This window comes from Carcharodon carcharias, chromosome 2 (genome assembly GCF_017639515.1).
Source record: "Carcharodon carcharias isolate sCarCar2 chromosome 2, sCarCar2.pri, whole genome shotgun sequence".
Lineage (NCBI taxonomy): Eukaryota > Metazoa > Chordata > Chondrichthyes > Lamniformes > Lamnidae > Carcharodon > Carcharodon carcharias.
The window spans coordinates 28,737,917-28,759,197 of record NC_054468.1 but is presented as its reverse complement, the minus strand read 5'-3'; the positions used below and the strand labels follow the sequence as shown (position 1 = coordinate 28,759,197).

The 21,281-nt window shown below is 42.8% G+C and overlaps 1 protein-coding gene across 7 annotated transcripts in view; it reads left to right on the top strand.

Moving 5' to 3' along the window:
* Positions 1 to 21,061, top strand: part of rhbdd1 (rhomboid domain containing 1) — a 70,860-nt gene extending 49,799 nt beyond the window's left edge. For 5 of the 7 annotated variants that reach the window (XM_041215471.1, XM_041215451.1, XM_041215459.1 and 2 more), the window contains exon 7: positions 20,097 to 21,061. In XM_041215471.1, coding sequence (XP_041071405.1) covers positions 20,097 to 20,197 — 101 coding nt within the window. In that variant the 3' untranslated portion in view covers positions 20,198 to 21,061. The other 2 variants (XM_041215479.1, XM_041215488.1) reach the window with 2 other exon arrangements.
* Positions 21,062 to 21,281: the final 220 nt, after the last annotated feature.

Here is a 21,281-nt window from a genome sequence, read left to right as displayed (position 1 = left end):
CTCATCCTGCCCGTGGATGAGGTTTCCTGAAAAACACGAAGGCCGCTTAGGCTTTGCGCCTGTCCACCAGCCTTAAGGTTGGACGGGCAGCACTCTTAAGGACTTTAATTAATTTCTTAATGGCCTTAATAGGCCCTTACCATTTCAGTGGGCGCGCAGCCAACTCCGGCACGTGCCCGCCTAACAAAATATCGCGATGGTACGCGATGACATTGGGACACACGCCCATTGTCATCGTGCGTTATTTTACATGTTGGTGTGTTGGTCCCGCCTCCGCACACCGACTGGAAGATTCTGCCCCATGACCCTATGAAGAGCATTTAATTGGCTATAAAGCGCTTTGCAACACCCTGAAGTCCTGAAAGGTGCAATTTTTTTTTATCCATTCATGGAATGTGGGCTTTGCTGATTAGCTTTGAGAAGGTGGTGGTGAGCTGCCTCCTTGAATTGCTGCAGTCCATGTGGTGTAGGTACATCCACAGTGCTGTTAGGGAGGGAGTTCCAGGGTTTTGACCCAGTGACAGTGAAGGAACAGCGATATATTTCCAAGTCAGGATGGTGAGTGATTTGGAGGGGAACTTCCAGGTGGTGGTGTTTCCATGTGTCTGCTGTCCTTGTCCTTCTATAAATGCAAGTTTTTTTTTAAATTTCTCTGTACATAATTTGACTCTAATTCACCCTACTCCCTTCTCAGTTGTTTCTCATTTTCCTTCCCTACTCTCGTTTTCCCTGGAGCTTGTTTCCATTTCATCTACCTCCACCCTTTCTTTCCCTAGCTCATTGGAGTTACCAAACCCAGGTTTATTCTGAGTTTGATTCTTGTGGGCCAATTCATAGTTGTCTGCTACGATAGTCACTTCCCCGGCTTTTTGAAGCTCTTCCTCCACATAGGTTTCAAGGTTGGATGATTGGCAGTTTTTGAACTCCTGTAACAGAGTATCTCACTTTAATTTTTTAGTTTCCTGGTAATGCCGGCTGCAAGAGATTACATATTGGAAACTAACAGCTGAAAACGAACATAAAAGCAGTTTTGTGCACTACCAAGAAGAAAAAGATTTCCTACCTGCTTGCTATCCATTCAGCATATTTCAATTTACATAAAAATAGCTGTTAATCAACATTAACAACTTGCTTAATCATACATCCATCATTTCAAATGGGCCATTGATAGCATTAGATGATAATATTTTGATTCAGTTGGTCTCAGAATCTGCCAGCAGAATAAAGGAGCCAATTTTAGAAGTGTAAATATGGGGAGGCAGGACATGAACTCCACTCTTCCATGAACTGAACTAAATGAATGGCAGTACAAAAGTACCTTTTCATTGCTTCCTCATTGTTCTGCTCTCCTCCAACTCCTGAGGATTCCCTGCCCGGAGAGTAAGATCTGCCATATTCCGATTTTAGTTTGTCAAGACGCTGAAGCAACTGTGTACTCAATGTCAGCGGCAAGTGATAGCTGTCAACCTAGCAGCTTGACCTGCTAACTGCTGATGAACTTTCTCTGGCATCAGTAGCAGAATCAAAGAATCATGGCACAGTGCAATACATCACCCAAACACTACCTACTAAAGCAAGAAAGCATCCTATCCATTATGGCAGTCATAACACTTGTACTACAAATGTGTTGTTCACCCTTGGAGATGAAGATGACCATGTCCATTATCTCAACTGTTTGGTAGGGTTCCGGTAGGTACGTGGGTATCTCATAAGACGATCTGCACCTGGTAGGTCCTGCTGCAATAGGACAGGATGTTGTAGGTGATTGCATTTTGGATGAGTTGCTGGCTCGGGATTTCCTCTGTTTTCTGTCTGCATTTGGTGTGCACTTGCTTTCGAAGAAGGCTGCACCCTTTTTTATTTAGTCGCGCCAGTGCCAGGTGTAGCGATCCTGGGCAAACTTCTCCCAGGACTCGGGGTCAATATCAAAACTTCTAAGCAAAATCCTTAGTGCCCTTGTGCAATGCTTCCTTTGACCCCCATAAGAGCATACTTCAGACTCATGTTCTCCATAGAAGATTTGCATTGTTAAGTGAGTGTCAGGAATTCTGGCGACATAAAACCAACCAACTCAGTTGTGACTGTCTCAATATGGTATGGATGCTTGACATGCCAGCTCCAGTGAGCACTTCAGTATCTGGCATTTTGTCCTGCCATCTGATTTTCAGAAGCTTCCAAAGATGGCTCACTGAAAGTCTTTGAGCTTCTTGGCTTGACACTGGTACGCAGTCCACATCTCATACATGGAGCAGGGTGGGCAGGACTATTGCTCTATAGACTTTGTCATTGCGCAAGAATACAAAGATATCTCCATTGTCCACCTATACAAGCAGAAAGAAACTCGCCAATCTTGCAACTATCAAAGAGGAATCTCACTCCTCTCCATCACTGGCAAAACCTTCCAAAATCTTTCTGAACCACTTATTGCAACATTTCGACTAGGATCTGCTGCCAGAGAGCGAATGCCGTTTCAGAAAAGGTTGAGGAGCTACTGATATGGTGTTCAAAGTTAGACAACTCCACGAGAAATGCCAAGAATGGAACATGGACCTCTACACTACATTTGTTGACTTGACCAAGGCCTTCGACACAGTCAGCCATGAAGGCTTTTGTAAAATATTGGAAAAATGTAATTGTCCTGAGAAATTTACCTGTGACTGGGAATGTCATTGTGCTACTCAGTCTTCTGTTGTGTTGCACAAAGTGTCACATAATTTGGTGTGTCTCTCACCTTTTTATTTTGTCATCGTTTTTTTTTAAATCTGTCTCTGCTCTGCTGCTTCTGGCTCTCTTTCTTTCCTCTTGCACTTCACTCTGACCTTTTTCTAACAAAGTTATGTAGTATTTACAACACAGGCCATTTGGCCCAACTGGTTCGTGCCTTTGTTTATGCTTCACACAGGCAGCCCTCTTCTAACCCTTTTAACATATCTCTCTAATCCTTTCTCTCCCTCATGTGCTTATCTTTGCTCGTTTGTTGGTGCCATTTCCTTCCCAGAAGATTGAATGCTTTGGATCTTCACCTTTTCTGTCTTTTACTGCCTTTACACATTCTGCATAGGTCAACTGCATCCAGACCATTACATCTGTCATCCATTTTCTCTGCTTCCCTCTCCTAAGTTTTCCATCCATTTTTCCCTCCAGTAACTATCTTTGGTCACATCATGACAGCAGATAGTAGACAAAGTATTGTATCTTTTTGATGTTATGCTCTAATTTCTGTTTTCTTCACTAATTTCCTCTTTTCTCAGCCATTTCCAGCATTCATTAGTCTTTGTCTATGAAGGATATGCAGAACATCCTCCTATATATTCATATCTCGAATGCATTCAGCTCATCAACAATCTCTTTATCCCATGTTTCTGAGGTATATAACATAGATGACAAAATGTAGCACCTCCACATTCTTTTCCTAAAATTCTGGTTCAGTTTCTTTGATGTTAACATGTCCTTCATTCTGTCAAAGCTTGTCTTGGCTAACTTGGTTCTCCTTTGGATCAAGCTCATCTAACTTCCCCTTAAATGCATCTATGCTTTTTGCCTCAACTTGTGCTATCCAGTTCCTCATTCCAGCCACTGTATCTCCTGAATCCCTATTAGATTTATTTGTGACTATTTTATGTTTATGGCTCCTAATTCTGGTCTTGTCTGCAAGGGGAAACATCTTGTCTATGTCTACCCTATCAAACATTTTGTAATCTTGAAGACCCAAATCAGGTCACCTCTTTTCAGGTCTTCTCTTTTCTCCTCTCTTTTCGAGAGTGGAGGGGGTAATGTTTGGAATGTATGTTGTCGTAAGAAAAGGAACTAGGCTGTATTTTCCACCACTGGTTGCAGAGAAAATACAATCTGCAGTCTTCTAGTAACTCTCTTCCCATTCCCACCCCCATCCTTTACCCTCCTGCTCCCTCAGTATCCCTTCAACTTCCTACTATACCTTTCCCTTTCCACCCACTCAGTCCCATTTCTTCTAGCTTTAGTTTGAAATCAAGTACCAGAAATGAAAATCACACTGCACTGCTGGCCATATTCTGCATATAACATTCAATAGTGAGTTGCTCAATGGAAAGCATTTTTGCGTATAATATGTGAAATGTCTTTCCTGTAGTGGGCACTTCTTGTACATCTGACGCTTCCCCTGTCGCATTTTGCTGATAATTCAGTTGTTTTAGGACAATATATTTTCCAACTCAATGAGAGCAATACCAGATATCTGCCTGTATAATAATAAAATTTTAAGCAACAAGGAAAAATGCTGTAATTCTTGTAACCTGCAGTCTAATAAAGCAGCTTCGCATCCCGCCATGTAGGTGGTGGAATTTGAATTCAATGAAAAAACCTGGAAATAAAAGTTTAATGATGACCGTGAAAACATTGGCGATTGTTGTAAAAACCCATCTGGTCCATTAATGTCCTTCAGCTAAGGAAATCTGCTGTCCTTACCTGGTCTGGCCTACATGTGACTCCAGACCCACAGCAATGTGGTTGACTCCTAAATGCCCTCTGAAATGGCCAGCAAGTCACGCAATTGTAGCAAACCACTACAAAGTCTCAAAAAAGGAATGAAACCGGAATGACCTATGCATCGGAAGCAACAACGGCAAACTCAGCCCTGTTGACCCTGCAAAGTCCTCCTTATGAACATTTGGGGATTAGTGCCAAAATTGGGAGAGTTATCCCACAGACTAGTCAAGTAATATTTGACATCACTGAACCATATGTTACATATAATGTCCCAGACACCACCATCACCAACCCAGCAGAGGTGGTGGCACAGTGGTATACAGTTGGGAGGGAGTCCTCAACATCTCACAGCATCATGTCAAAGATGGGCAAGGAAACCTCCTGCTGATTACCAGGTGCCACCCTCCTTAAGTTGATGAATCAGTGCTTGTTGAACACCATTTGGAGGAAGTACTAATTCATCACTTCAATGTCCATCACCAAAAGTGGCTTGGTAGCACCACTGCTGACCGAGCTGGCCGAGTCCTAAAAGACATAGCTGCTAGACTGAGTCTGTGGCAGGTGGTGAGGGAACCAACAAGAGGGAAAAACACACTTGACCTCATCCCCACCAACCTGCCTGCTGCAGTTGCACCTGTCCAAGAAAGTATCGGTAGGAGTGACCACCGCACAGTCTCTGTGGAGATGAAGTCCCATCTTCATGTTGAGTTTACCCTCCACTATGATGTGTGGCACAACCACCGTGCTATATGGCATAGATTTCGAACAGATCTAGCAATTCAAGACCGGGCACCCATGAGGTGCTGTGGGCCACCACCAGCAGCAGAATTGTACTCAAACACAATCTGTAATCTCATGACCTGGCATAACCATCAAACCAGGGGATCAACTCTGGTTCAATGAAGAGTGCAGGAGGTCATACCAGGAGCAGCACCAGGCATACCTAAAAATGAGGTGTCAGCCTGGTGAAGCTATAACACAGGACTACTTGCATGCCAAACAGCATAAGCAGCAAGTGATAGATTGAGTTAAGTGAGCCCACAACCAACAGATCAGATCTAAGCTCTGCAGTCCTGCCACATCCAATCATGAATGGTGGTGCACAATTAAATAACTCACTGGAGGAGGACGCTCCACAAATATCCCCATCTTCATGGATGGGGAAGCCCAGTACATGTGCAAAAGATAAGGCTGAAGCATTTGCCACAATCTTCAGCCAGAAGTGCCGAGTGGATGATCCATCACAGCCTCCTCCGAAGATCCCCAGCATCACAGACGCCAGTCTTCAGCCAATTCGATTCACTTCATGTGATATCAAGAAACGGCTGAAGGCACTGGATAGTGCAAAGGTAATGTGCCCTGACAATGTTCCAGCAACAGTGCTGAAGACTTGTGCTCCAGAACTTCCCACCTCCTAGCCAAGTTGTTCCAGTACAGCTACAACACTGGCATCTACCTGGCTATGTGGAAAATTGCCCAGGTTATGTCCTGTATACACAAAGCAGGACAAATCCAACCTGGCCAATTACCGCCCCTACTCTCAACGACCAGTAAAGTAATGGAAGGGGTCATCAACAGTGCTATCAAGCAGCACTTGTTTAGCAATAACCTGCTCACTGATGCTCAGTTTGGGTTCTGCCAGAGCCCCACAGCTCCTGACCTCATTATAGCCTTGGTTCAAACATGGACAGAAGAGCTGAACTCCCGAGGTGAGCTGAGAGTGACTGCACTTGACATCAAGGTTGCATTTGACCAAGTGTGGCATTAAGAAATCCTAGCAAAACTGGAGTCAATGGGAATCGGGGAAAACTCTCCACTGGTTGGAGTCATACCTAGCACAAAGGAAAATGGTTGGAGGTCAGTCATCTCAGTTCCAGGACCACAGCAGTTGTTCCTCAGGGTAGTGTCCTTGGCCCAACCACTTTCAGCGGCTTCATCAATGACCTTCCTTCCATCATAAGGTCAGAAGTGGGGATGTTCGCTGATGTTTGCACAATGTTCAGCACCATTTGTGACTCCTTAGATACTGAAGCAGTCTATGTCCAAATGCAGCAAGACCTGGACTATATCCAGGCTTGGACTGACAAGTGGCAAGTAACATTCACGCCACACAAGTGCCAGGCAATAACCATCTCCAACAAGAGAGAACCTAACCATTGCCCCTTGACGTTCAATGGCATTAGCACCAGTGAATCCCCCACTAACAACATCCTGGGGGTTACCACTGATCAGAAACTGAACTGGACTAGCCATATAAATACTGTGGCTACAAGATCAGGTCAGAGGCTAGGAATCCTGTGACGAGTAACTCATCTGTCTCCCCAAAGCCTGTCCACAAGGCACAAGTCAGAAGTGTGATGGAATACTTCCCAATTGCCTGGATGAGGGCAACTCCCACCACATTCAATAAGCTTGACACCATCCAATTGATTGGCACTCCATCCACAAACATTCACTCCCTCCTCCACCGACACAGTAGCAGCAGTGTGTACCACTTGCAAGATGCACTGTAGGAAGTCACCAAGTCTCCTTAAACAGCACCTTCCAAACCCATGACCACTACCATCTAGAAGGACAAGGACAGAAGATAGATGGGAACATCACCACTTGGAAATTTCCCTCCAAGTCATTCACCATCCTGACTTAGAAATATTTCACTGTTCCTTCACCATCGCTGGGTCAAAATCCTGGAACTCCCTTCCTAACAGCATTGTGGGTGTGCCTACACCACATGGACTGCAGCGGTTCAAGAAGGCAGCTCACCACCACCTTCTCAAGGGCAGCTAGGGATGGGTAATAAATGCTGGCTTAGCCAAAAAAAAATGAAAAGGGTGTTTTAAAAGGGCATTTCACATTAAAAGTGTTAACACAGAAGCAAGAAATAACATTGTTATCCAATATGTCACATTTCGACACAATAAATTGTAAGATGGGCTGATAATTTTGTAGCACTCATTTTTGCTCCTCCCTGGTCATGTTAGTAATGATAACCCTTTTTCAACGTAGCCACATTAAGTTGTATGTTATTTGTCTAAATGAAATTTAGGTACTGTATTTACATATGCTTGGTGTGTAACGGGTGAATATTTCCCTGATCACAAGTTGAGTTACTCTTTCCTACTAGCTGTTTCTAGGACCTGAATGTACAATGGGAAGTTGCATTTCAACTGGTATTTAAACTTAAGGGACCGTCCAACAGAAGTGGCTAACAGCTTGAAGGGTTATTTATTAAGTTATTTAATATGAAGTGCTGTACTAGTCTTTTTTTTGTCCGTGACTGAGCATGATGCTATAATGCATACTCAAACTTGTCGCTGCTACTTTTATTTCACAATGTTGGTTGGAAGAAAAGAACATGAACAAAAACCATATTGGCAGGAACTAACTGCTTTCCACCTACTTGTTACATCTGTTCCTATCCTTATGTTTCTAACCTACTCATCTACACACAACAGTAGGGAAGAGAAAGGTGAGAGGACAACTATAATTTAAAAGCAGGCATTAACTATTCTAACAGTTTGATTGCAGCAGAATCAACTCTGTGTCTCCTTGCTTCTCCATTAAACACAGCAGTGATACACAGGTTTTTTTTTTCTCAGTTTCTTCATGGGGGTAACAGGGAAAAGAGATTCCTGTTAATGTGCCTAAATAAAATACAAAGTGTTTGTGCCAAGTACATATTGTTCAGAGTGTTTCAAAGTTGATTTGCTATTTGTCATCATCCCAGAATGTGCCTACGTACCACTTTTTTTATTTTTACAATTTAGTGCACTTCAGCAAGTTTGAGTTCTCAATTCATTCAGGATTATTAGGAATTCCATTGGTTATTCATTCCACAAAACATTCTGATGAACAAACAGCCAAAGAGACTGCTGGCAGTGGGCTGTTAATCCTTGCCTCATTTGCTAATCCAGCTCAACAATGCTGTGATTGCTGGTGCACATTGCCTTAGCTGCTCTCTAGTGTTTTTTAATGCATTTCTTGAACAATAACGAAATCTGCTTATTGTGCAGAAGGCTTTATGGGCTCATTATTATCTCCGATTTTAACTTGCTCTCCCAAAGTTTGTATATACTGCCCCCTATTGGCAAATGAAGACCTTCTTAGATGCCAGATCTCACGTACCTGTTTCAAACTTCCATTGAGGTCTTTTGATGTGTACAGAGCAAGCCTGGCAGGAAGGTTCATCACAAAAAAGGGATGAGCCTTTGCTACTTTTACATCATGAGCTGGTGTTTATCTTAAGAGCAGCATTTATACAGTTTCTTTGCTCGTGCTTTTGACCAAGGTGGGGGGGTCTGTGGTACTTAGAAATAATAGTCACACCTATGTTTCCAGCTCTTTTCAATTTGCTGGTTGCATTGAGCTAGGTTAGATAGTGCTCAGCTGCAAATAGCTGTTCAATGGCTTTGCCTTGGACAGCAATGCACTGAGTTGAACAGTGCTCTATTCAATTGCATTGTGTCAAATTGGAATATGCTGTATTAGGTTGGAAAGAACTATTAGAAAGCACAAGCTATCTTAGATCTAGTATTGTATCATGAGATAGTTAATTAGGAATCTTATTGTGAAGGATCCTCTGATGAAGGGATCATAATATGACGGAATTTCATGTTGAGTTTGAGAGTGATGTGGTTAAGTGTTAAAGTAGGATTTTGAATTTAAATGAATCCAATTACTTAGATACGAAGGGTGAATTGGCTAAGATAGAATGAGAAATTAGATTTAAAAATCTGATGGTAGATAAACAGAGGGCTGAAACCCAGAGCAAGGCTGCCCCTTGCTTTCCTGACCTGAAGATCCTCCTCGAGGCAGTGAGGGAGAGAAGGGAGGTCCTCTTTCTGGAGGGTGACAGGAAAAGGCTACCCTTTCGAATCAAGCCCATCTGGATTAAAATAACCACAGAAAATGCTGGAAATACACAGCAGGTCTGGCAGCATATATGGAGAGAGAAACAGAGTTAAGGTTTCAGGTCATGACCTTTCATCAGAACAAACGGGCCAGAATTGAGGTGGGGGAGCAGCTGGAGTGTGGTCCAGAGGAATCCAGTGCAGGAAGAGGTTTAATTACCTTATTTACTCTGGCAAGGTGAGTGCAATGCCAACATAGGCCTCTTGGGCATTCAGTCTTCAGTAGACACTCCAGCTGAGGAGCCTGAGGGCACATGCTGCTCACAAACATGGGAGCACTGTGTGCCCAGGGCCTCAGCAATGCTCAGAGGCCCTAGTGCTGTTGAGGATTAGCCAACATTCACATGCAGCTTTTTATGAATATGAAGCCTTAGCATTGGCCATTGAGGCCAGCAGTACTTCAACCTTTTGTCATTGCAGGAGAAAGGGGCTCACAATGTCTCTGAAAGAGACCAAATCGGAGGAGGAGGCCCCATCCTTCACATCATCACTGCCATAGAAGAGAAGCACTGGAGATGGCCAGGGTTGCCAACCACAAGGAGAAGGTGAGATAGGTATCCCTGGAAGAGAAAGTGAATAGAAATTGGAATCTGTAGATTAACAGAGTGCATTGCACCCTACCCTGTCTGACAGCATGCCAAAGATTCAGCTGAACTGCATTGCAGAGGCTTCCACTCGGCAAGGCAAGTTTACATGATTTCCTTATGTGTCTCAAGTTCTGACCTTGAGGTGCAAAGACTAACTGTACAATCACCAGGCCAAGCGCTGTCAGAGCTGACCTCAGAGCAAACAGCGTCACACCTTGCAAGTGCACCTGTACCAGCCAGTCATCTCAATGGGTCCTCGTAAACACGTAGATAGGGTGGCACTGGGTGATAAGTGCATTCTGAGTGTCCAGGAGGAGGTGGCAGAGGCAGCTGTGGACAGTCCTCCTCAGGATGGAAGATGAGACAGCCGTGCTCAGCTGGGCACAGGTGCAGGTTCTTAGAAGTAACAGGAAAGGAGACTACTTATACAAGCAACAACAAATATGTTCCCACATGTCAGTTTCCTGGGGCAGCGTGTGGTTATGGGCAGAGAAAGCAAGAGTCCATTCAGCTCACATGAACCGCCACGGCTCACATAGCCAACCTCAAAGAGATCCATTTGCAGCAACTTGGAGAGCATGCAGGAACTGTGCACTGACAGAACACATGTCACAATATGTAGCCTTGACCGGCCAGTGGTGCTGATTGCACAGAGATCTTTGGAGGTATGTCAGTTGTGTCTCAACTAGTGGTCTCCTTGAGCCATCTGGAGCACCAGCCAAGGGCTGAGAAGCTCACCAAGGAGGATGAGGGTGCCAGGTGCCACTCCTCATGGGGCACCATCATCATCAACAGCCTCCTTGGCCCTTCTGACTGAGGGAACATCTGTGCAGCAGGGCCCAGTGACTGAGGCTGCCCCTGCATTGATGCTTGTGCAGTAGCCTCTGGGCTGCCCCCCTCAGCACCTCCAAGAGGAGGATGACCACCACATGCATCTCAGCCACAAGCAGGGAAAAGTGAGCATCATGCCTCCACCTCCTCTGAGGGCACAGGCGGATGACTATGTAGAAGTGACTAAGAACAGCCAGAAAAGCGAGTGCACACATGCAGGAAGCTCTTGATATGGTCACAAACCAGTTGAGCATTGAGGGATTGAAAACTCTCTGTTGATTCTACTGGGAGGTCCCTGGGTGCCTTGATGACCACATTGGTGCAATCAATTATGCCTCACACCTGGGGAAATCCTGCAATGGAGGCAAAACCCATTGCCCCATTTGCCTGTGAGGTCCCATCTGTTTGGAATTGAATATACTGCCCTGGCAAATAGGGCATCAGTGACCTATGAAATGCAGTGGCCTGCAGCCATTTGCAAGATAGCAAATGACAAAGGACTCGCAAACTTAATGGTACTAAAAACTAACAAATCCCCTGAAACAGGTGGCTTACATCCTAGGGTTTTGAAAGAGGTGGCAGCAGATGGTCAATGCAATGGCTTTGATCTTCCAGAATTCCTTAGATTCTGGAATGTTCCCCATGGATTGGAAGGTAGCAACTATAACCCTGCTATTCCGGAAAGGGGAGAGAGTGAAAATAGAGAACTGTTGACCCATTAACCTAAGGCAGGGAAATTGCTGGAATCTATTTTAAGGGACGTGGTAACAGGACACTTAGAAAGTCTTCTATTTAGGCAAGTGAATACTGTTTTATGAAAGGAAACCATACTTAATAAATCTGTTAGTGTTTTTTGAGGGTGTTATTACCAGGGTAGATAAGTGTTTTTTGAGGGTGTTATTACCAGGGTAGATAAGAGAGAACCAATGGATATAATATATTTGGATTTCAAATGGCATCTGCAGGTGCTACGCAAGAGGTTGTTGCGCAAGATTAGCATGGATTGTGGGTTGGTTAATGGACAGAAAATAGAGAGTTGGAATAAACAGATGATTTTCATGATGACAGGATGTGACTAGTGGGGGGCCACAAGGATTAGTGCTTGGTCCTCAGCTGTTTACAATCATATATTTAAAATAACTTAGATGAGCGTACTGAGTGTAGTATATCTAAATTTTCTGATGTTCTGAAGTTAGCTAGAAATTAAACTGTGAAGAAGTCCAAAAAGGCCACAAAGGGATATAGACAGGTTAAAAATAGGCAAAAAGGTGACAGAGGAGGCAATGGCACAGTGGTATTGTCGCTGGACTAGTAATCCAGGGACCTAGGGTAATGCTTTGGAGGACCCAGGTTCAAATCCCACCATAGCAGATTCCAATAAAAATCCCCCCATAGCAGATTCTGGTTCTGGAATTAAAAGTTTAATGATGACCATGAAACCATTGTCAATTGTTGTGAAAACCCATCTGATTCACTAATGTCCTTTTTAGGGAAGGAAACCTGCTGTCCTTAACTGGTCTGGCCTATGTGTGACTCCAGACCCAGACCCAAAACAATGTGGTTGACCGTTAAATGCCCTCTGAACAAGGGCAACTGGAGATGGACATTTTGCTGGCCTAGCCAGTGCCCACATCCATGAATGAATAAAAAAAAATGGAGTTTAAAGTAAGGAAATATAGCATTGGCAAAAAGAATAGAAAAGCAGATTTTTTTGTTAAAGATGAGAGACTGGTAAGTGTTGGTATGCCAAAGGATTTGGATTTGAATTTGAATATCCTGTACAAGAATCACAAAGTTAACATGTTCATTCCCTGAGCAATTAGGAAGGTAAATGGTATGTTATGCTTTATTGCAATGGGGGTAGAAGTATAAGAGTAGCAAAGTTTTGCTGCTGTTATGTAGAGCTTTAGTGAGACCATACCTAGTAAGTTTATAGTTCTGGTTTCCATAGCTAAGGAAGGATGTATTGGTTTTAGAGGGAGTGCAACAAAAGTTCACTAGATTGACTCCTGAGATGAGAGGGCTAACCTATGAGGAGAAATTAAGTAGAATGGGCCTATATGCTCTGAAGTTTAGAAGAATGAGAGGTGTTGTCATTGAAACATTTGACATCTTTAGAGGGTTTTAAGGGTAAATGTTGACTTATTTCCCTGGCTGGAAAACCTAGAACTAGGAGAGTCACAGTCTCAATATAGGGGATCAGCCATTTCAGACTGAGATGCAGAGAAATTTCTTCACTCAAAGGGTTCTGAATTTTTGGAATTCTCTACCCTAGAGAGCTGTGAATGATCAGATAATCCTAGAGGGATAGTCAGATGACTTTGATAGCTTTTTGGATGATGTGGAGATTGGGCAAGAAAGAGTTGAAATAGGAGGTTAGCCATGATCTTATTGAATGATGTAGCAAGCTCAAGGAGCAATATGGTCTACTTCTGCTGGTGCTTCTTATGTTCTTAAGTGGTGTTGCACTGAATACATTATGCTCCTCTGGCAAGTAGTTTTTATGGTGGTGCAATTTGTGTGAATGCACCATATTATGATTGGACTTTTTGTACTTGATATCATTGCTGTGGGTTGGACTTCCGTGTGATGAGCTGTGCAATGCACTGTATGATTCATGAGTTAAATGGGGTTGGGCAGTCCTGTATTTGGAGGATGCTGCACTGCATAGTGTTGGATTGCACATTGCGGCATTAGGTGCTACTGTAGTTAGAAGTGTTTAGAAGACAGCCAGATGAATTTTTGATTTGGGAAGCAAGATAAGACTGAGATATAGGTTTGTGAGGGGAAAAAAGATTGGGTCCTGAAACAGGACTAGGTTCATGGAACAAGTTGGACAGGATTGTTGATAGCTGCTAATCTGCGACATCATTTAAGCCAGAGCAATATATGATTTTATTCCTACCTGTTGGAGGACCCGATATTATTTATACAAGATGCTTGTGCTTTGACATGAAAGTGCATCCTGTGTTTTTTTTATTCTCTTTGATTTTTTTAAATTTCACACATTGAGAGTTTTCCTACAATACTGTAAAGAGGGACATAATTTTAGTGTGATCAGCGTTTGGTAACAGTGGGTTTTTTTTTTGTCTTGGCAGATAGGAATATATTTCCATTAATTAAGAAGCTAGAAAACATCTGGATCTAATCACTGCACACAAAACCCAGGGCCTCCACTGGAAACTCAGCAATGCATGCTCTTCAGTCACTCGCAATGCCTTAGGAATTCCATATCCATTCAGATGAAATCCAGATTATTCTAACCCAGGAATGTGCAATAGTTACAGGGATGTTAACTCTTCCAATACGGATTAGTTCAGTTGCAATGTTCATATAACCTTAGAACATGTTAATGTCTGGCCTTAGGAGAATGAAATAGCATTGATTAGAATTAAGTAAGGATCTATGAAGTTGGAGGCTTATGTCTATAGTTCCCTTTTGTGACCTTTTCCCAAATGGAGCAGTACTGTTTTAGGGAGCAAGAAATGTGGACCAGATGCTTTCCCAATGTGGAGGAAAGAAAGATAAAAAAGTCTGAGGGAGAAGGCTTTTTCATCTGCCCTCCTGATTGTGGGATACAGTAGAAGCCTGAGAACAGATCACCTGCCCACTCTCCTAACTATAATCTAAGGAGTGGGGCATAGGGGAAAAAAAAACTATTTACTTCTATATTTCTGTTTACAAAAATGACTTTCTCCGTTTTTTTTGAATTGTTGTAAATGCAGATTACAGTAGAATTGTTTGTTATGATGTCCATTGACATGTAAGAGCTGAATTAATTTGCATACAGATTATCTGTATGAATGTAATGAAACACCCTTATGTTGATGACTATATAGTGGATAGGCTGATTCATTGAGTATGAAGATGGTGAATTCAGTCTGTGACAAGCAAAATGGGTAGATTTATTTGGGGTCTGGGGAAAAACGGAGAGTATTGCAGTTTGCCCCAGTGCTTTGGATGGGCTGATCTGTCTTTCTGGGAAATGGTGAGGATTGAATCTCTGATAAGGGTGCATGTCTGTCTGCCTGGTCATTTCTGACCTGTCCAAGAGAGAGAGATTCTGATTTCTAGGGAGATGGAATGGATCATCATCTGACCGTTGTTGAACTCAAAATGGTAAAAGCAGAATTCATAGTCTATCATTCCAGACTGTTGAATTGCAGCTTAGATGAGCAGACCATTTGAATTTTCTTAATGTTAGTTGACATCACATCCCTGTTGCTAGGTTACTCCATGCTGGATATCCACAAACTCGAGTCATGTGGAAATCGGTCTCCAAATCTTAACCACTTCAACTGTTGTGTTTGCTGCAGGCTGTTTTATTTATTGTAGTATTGCTGTTTAATTGCAGGAACTGAGCAAGTCTTAAGTAGTGGTGGGTATGTGGGCGGGGGATAAAGTCATTGATTTTGAGTTTCTCTGTCGAGACTCTCCTCCCCTCTGCTTGGTGCTGTCTGACACTGGAAGCAGGTGGTTGGCATTTGGGTCTGTGAAAATGTCTGCAGTTTTCAGCTGTAATCAGGAATCAAGTTGCTTGTCAGCAGGTGTCTAGGAACCAATTAACTCATTGGGTTGGGGAGATGAGAGTGCACCTCTGTATAAACTTTGCACCCACTGCCCTGTGCCAATCACATTTAGTCTAGGATGAATGCAGTCTTCTATGGGATGTGAGAATAATTGGAACTGCAGTCAAATGGATTTGGATAAAGGAAGAAAAACAAGAGGCCATGACACATTTCAAGCATGTCCTAATAAAACAGCCAGATTGGATGTCACGTGTCTATGTGCATTTGTGTGTAGCTTATTGCTTCACGCTCTCTGAAGTTACTTAAATGTTGCGGGATCCAAATTCAGAACATCTTGATTCGCATGTAGGAAATTCATTGTTGAAATGTGTTTTGTGAGGAGGTGCTGTCAGTAATTTTCACAATTCACGTTTTATGTAAACTTCGTACTGACGCTGATCCCTAATGTCAGGGGTCTGAGTCATGAAAGACTGGAGATGGCTTTTCAGTCTGGATAGGAAGTGCCTGAGAGGCTACCTTTATAGTGGTATATAACATAGTTAAGGGAATGGAAAAGATATTCAGAATGCTACTTCAAATCAAACTGAGAGTAGAACAAGAGAATGAGAGTTCAATCCAGCAGGAGGATTGGTATGAAGAAGTTCTTTAGCAAAAAGAATAACCAATAGACAGAAATGAAGCCAGAAATCCAGGAATCATTTTAAGAAGCCATTTGAATTTCTTCTTTCAGTGGGGCGTGCTCTACTTATTCTGGAGGTTACATTCCATAACAAATTGCCTGCAATCCAAATTTTTGAGTTAATACGCAGTAACGTAAGACCATAAGACATAGGAGCAGAAATTAGGCCATTTGGCCCATCAAGTCTGCTCCGCCATTCAATCATAGCTGATAAGTTTCTCAACCCCATTCTCCCGCCTTCTCCCCGTAACCTTTGATCCCCTTACCAATCAAGAACCTATCTATCTCGGTCTTAAATACACTAAATGACCTGGCCTCCACAGCCTTCTGTGGCAATGAATTCCATAGATTCACCACTCTCTGGCTAAAGAAGTTTCTCCTCATCTCTGTTCTAAAAGGTCTTCCCTTTACTCTGAGGCTGTGCCCTCTGGTCCTAGTCTCTCCTACTAATGGAAACATCTTCCCCATGTCCACTCTATCCAGGCCTTTCAGTATTCTGTAAGTTTCAATCAGATCCCCCCTCATCCTTCTAAACTCCACCAAGTATAGACCCAGAGTCATCAAACGTTCTTCGTATGTTAAGCCTGTCATTCCTAGCATCGTTCTCGTGAACCTCCTCTGGACCCTCTCCAGGGCCAGCACATCCTTCCTGCGATACGGGGCCCAAAATTGCTCTCAATATTCTAAATGTGGTCTGACCAGAGCCTTATAAAGCCTCAGCAGCACATCCCTGCTTTTATATTCTAGTCCTCTCGAAATAAATGCCAACATTGCATTTGCCTTCCTAACTACCGACTCAACCTGCAAGTTAACCTTAAGGTTAACCTTAACTAGGACTCCCAAGTCCCTTTGCACTCCAGATTTCTGAATTCTCTCCCCATTTAGAAAATAGTCTATGCCTCTATTCTTCCTACCAAAGTGCATGACCTCACACTTCCCCACGTTGTATTCCATCTGCCACTTCTTTGCCCGTTCTCCTAACCTGTCCAAATCCTTCTGCAGCCTCCCTGCCTCCTCAATACTACCTGTCCCTCCACCTATCTTTGTATCATCTGCAAACTTAGCCAGGATGCCCTCAGTTCCTTCATCTAGATCATTAACGTATAAAGTGAAAAGTTGTGGTCCCAACACTGACCCCTGTGGAACTCCACTAGTCACCGGCCGCCATCCTGAGAAGGACCCCTTATCCCCACTCTCTGCCTCCTGCCAGAGAGCCAATCTTCTATCCATGCTAGTACCTTGCCTCTAACACCATGGGCTCTTATCTTACTGAGCAGCCTCCTGTGCGGCACCTTGTCAAAGGCCTTCTGGAAGTCCAAGTAGATAACATCCATTGGCTCTCCTTTGTCTAACCTACTCATTACCTCCTCAAAGAATTCTAACAGATTTGTCAGGCATGACCTCCCCTTGATGAAACCATGCTGACTTTGCCCGATTTTACCATGCACTTCCAAGTATTCAGAAATCTCATCCATAATAATGGACTCTAAAATCTTACCAACGACCGAGGTTAGGCTAATCGGCCTGTAATTTCCTGTCTTTTGCCTCACTCCCTTCTTAAACGGGGGGGGTTATATTACGATTTTCCGGTCCTCTGGGACCAGAAGGGAACTTACTGGAATTGCAGCTGTAGAATTGGTGTCATAGCATATGGCAAACTTGTCTTTTTAAATATGTGCTATTTGCCCCTTCTATATATGAGGGCCAGCTCCATGAATCTGTTTTAGAAATTCATCTTATGGAAGAACTAATAGGCGTAATCAAGGAAGTCAAGCACGTTCATCCTTAGAATTTTCCATATAATGAACCTGGATTATAGGAATAACTGAAGAGTAACTGGATCATGCATGCACTCTATTTTTAATTGGATGCTCACGTGGTTTGTACAAGCTCTGCACTCATTGGGGAAGCAAGCCTATGATTCTTGACTTCACTGTTTCTAACAGCCTGTCCCATAAGCTTCAGTGCATGTGATAGACCAAATGTTGACCAATACATTATCCACTAGATACATGGCTAATTAGGAATCCAGATTTGGCTAATTGCACTTCTGATCAGTAAATAAAGAATGAATCAAAGACACAAGCCATCAAGCATTTGATCGCAATACTCATTTGTACAATGTTTGTGTGTGCATTTTAACCTTATGTATTTATTGGTAAATTCGTAAGAGTTAAATCTGTGCGCGTGTGTATGTATGTTTTTGATTGTGAGTGCATTACTTCCATGATAATTGAATTGTGGTGATGTTAAGTAAGAATATACATGATGTATATTTACCTGTAGTGAGGTGTTTTCCACTAAAATTAGTGCATGTGTCTAAAACAACTTCATTGCAGTTAACCTATGACTAGTTAGTGGTTTCTATTGGACTATACTGACAGATGTCACTTTTAAACATAACCTTTGGGATGAAGCCTCCATTTTTTTCTGTACATAGTTGGTTCATGTCCAAAAATCTGGTTCAATAACAAGGAAATAGATACAGATGATGTGAAACAATATGGTCTCTTTCCTGTTGAGTTTATGGCAATCTTATCCGTGTATTGCGGCCAGTTGAAGTTGCATACTGTCGCACGGAAAACCTGTGGTTTCATGCTTTGATCTTTGAGAATAAAGAAGCATTTACAAGGGGTGTGAATTTGCACATATAAGCAGGATTTCCACTGCAGATGTGGTGAAGTGGGAACAGCTCCAAGGATATTCCCAACTATAGTTTCACTTCCTGTGCTGTGCAACCTGTGATTATTCATCCACCTCACGTGATTAAATAGATTGAGGCGAATCTATGGGGCTTATACATGGGGTGAAATTTAATTCTCCTGCAACCCCGCCCCAATCCTGCACTACCCTGGAGCTCAGGAGGGGAGCTGTTTAGTCAGGCAGGAGGGCGCTGGATGGAGACCCTGTCGCCTTCCCAATTCTTTCCACCACCTCTCCCCACATCCACACACACCCACCCCCCCCACTCCCTCAACCACCACCACCGATTAACTCTGGGGTGGGAAGGCTCAAGGATGGCCTTTCTGCACGGAAGCTAATTGAGGTCCTTAAGTGGCCACTTGGCACTCGAGCAGGGCAGATGAGGGCCAATACCATGTAGTTAGCCTGCCAGGTAAACCCTGGTAGATATACCTGTGGCTAGTGAGGTTGAGGGTGGGGTTTGCGAGTTGGAAATCACTTCTACTTGGGGGTAGCCCAAGCTCAACGGAGAGGCTCACCTGGCAGCATGGGCCACCCATGGGTGAAGACCCCCACCTGCCCGAAATAGTTTAATTGGCCAACAGCTCTGGTGAGTGGGAAATTCACTCTGAACACTGTGTGCACCCTGATGCCAATCAGGTAAGTACCTCATTGGCACTAAATTGGGTCAAGGGGTGTGGAATGGCTAGAGCGGGGCTGTCATCAGCTCCCCAGCCAGTGAACGGGCCCACCACTGCGAGCATTAAATTCTGCCGGTGATGTTCCAAATTGCAGCTTTCGATGCTATAAATTTATTTAGGTCCTATGAAGGTGGAGGAATTAGTTTAAATCGACCAAGTTATAATCCTGCACTTGTCTCCTGTCTCCAGATAAACAATCTGAAATGGCCCCATTTGCTTTTTGTATATATTGCCTTTGCCCTTATCTTGTTCCCCTCATTTCTTCCCACTGTTATTCATCTCCCTTTTTCTATGGAAAGTTGACCTTTTGTTCATCTAGTAGGGTTGAGGTCTGGTTGGGTGGATTGTTTCTTCCTCTTTTACCACTGAGTTTAAGGATGGTTTGCTGCTCAGTAGAATGTATAAAATTAATTTTTATTTTTTAAGGGTATGGTTGGGTAATGGGAGCTCTGGATCTTGAACTTCAAGCTTTTTCTTAATTAGCAAATAGAATTTCTCATTTCACTTGTCACTTTTAAAAATATATTTTTAGCACTTTAATTGAGCAGAATACTCATTTGCCTACCCTGTCATCAGTAATGGAAGCTCGTATAGCTTGTATACATGGTAGATATGCCCTTTGCTTTGGATACTTTGAAGTAACTATCCTGTGTTTTAAACTGAATCAATCCTAATCACAACAATCCATCTTTCATCTTGTGATCTGTTTTCAGGAGCCCATGGTAATCACAGAAGATCAAACACCTTTGGGAATCCAGGACGACTGAGTGAAGAGGAAATGAGGCAGAGGCGAATTTATCGATTTGCCAGATGATTGTCGACACACATTTCTTGCTGTGTCACCACGCCTTTACTGGTTGCGTATTGTTACAGCTTGCACTGTTCTTGCACCTTTTTCATATAAATTCCATTTTGCTTTTTGTAATGAAGGATGCAGGTATCTGCTTTGTTATTACGTGATCCTGGTTCAAACATCATAAGTTATCTTTTTCTATCTTAAGTTTTGTTTTAATTTTTTCACAAAGTCTCCCTGTGATGTTGAAACTGGTGGAATGCTGACCAGAAGGGCAAAGTTGAAATCATAGCCTTAAGTAACCTGTGCATTCAATTAAACATGGTTCATGTCACACTGGTTTTCTCTGAGAAAAGGAAGAAATCTTTTCCGTGCCAAAATAAAGCATGCTTGCTACAGCATCATGAATGGGCTCAACATTTGAAATGAATTGCCAGGCTAGCTGGGGGATGTGAAAACACTAGTTCCACTTAAACAATTGGATACAATGAGAGGGGGAATCTGGAATGGCATTGGTATTTAGAGGTATCACAGGTTGGAATACCAAAAGCAATCTTGCACTACCAGCTGGGAAGCCACACTCCAAGAGAGTGATGGACATGGTTAGGGCTTTGTACTGCTTCTTCAACATGCAGCTCTGTGCTGGCATCACAGGATCATGCAATTTCTGATGTATGGTCCCAGCCTTGAGAGTAATGAAAGGCTTGATTTTTGTATAGCACTTTTATCAATTCTGTCAGAAGTGTTTCAAAATATATAGTATATTACTTAAGTGTAATTGTTATTTTGTAGTCAACTGCTGATTTGTTTAAGTGAATTGGAGAGAAAAGGGGTTTAAAAGGCCAAAAAAAAATTCAATGGTAAAAATAAAACTTATTCTTCTAATGTATGGTTTTGCTTGTCTTTATTTGGAATTAAATGATGTTGGAGCATTCTGCACTCTGGTAGAAGCTTCAATTTGTAAGATAGCAACATTAATATTTTGACAATTTTAGTAGTTAATCTAGAATAGACACAGGAAATAGATCCACAACACCTAGGTCCAAGAAAACAAATACTTGCATACCAAAAAGTTAAAGCCAAGAGCACAGTTGGATGTTTCATT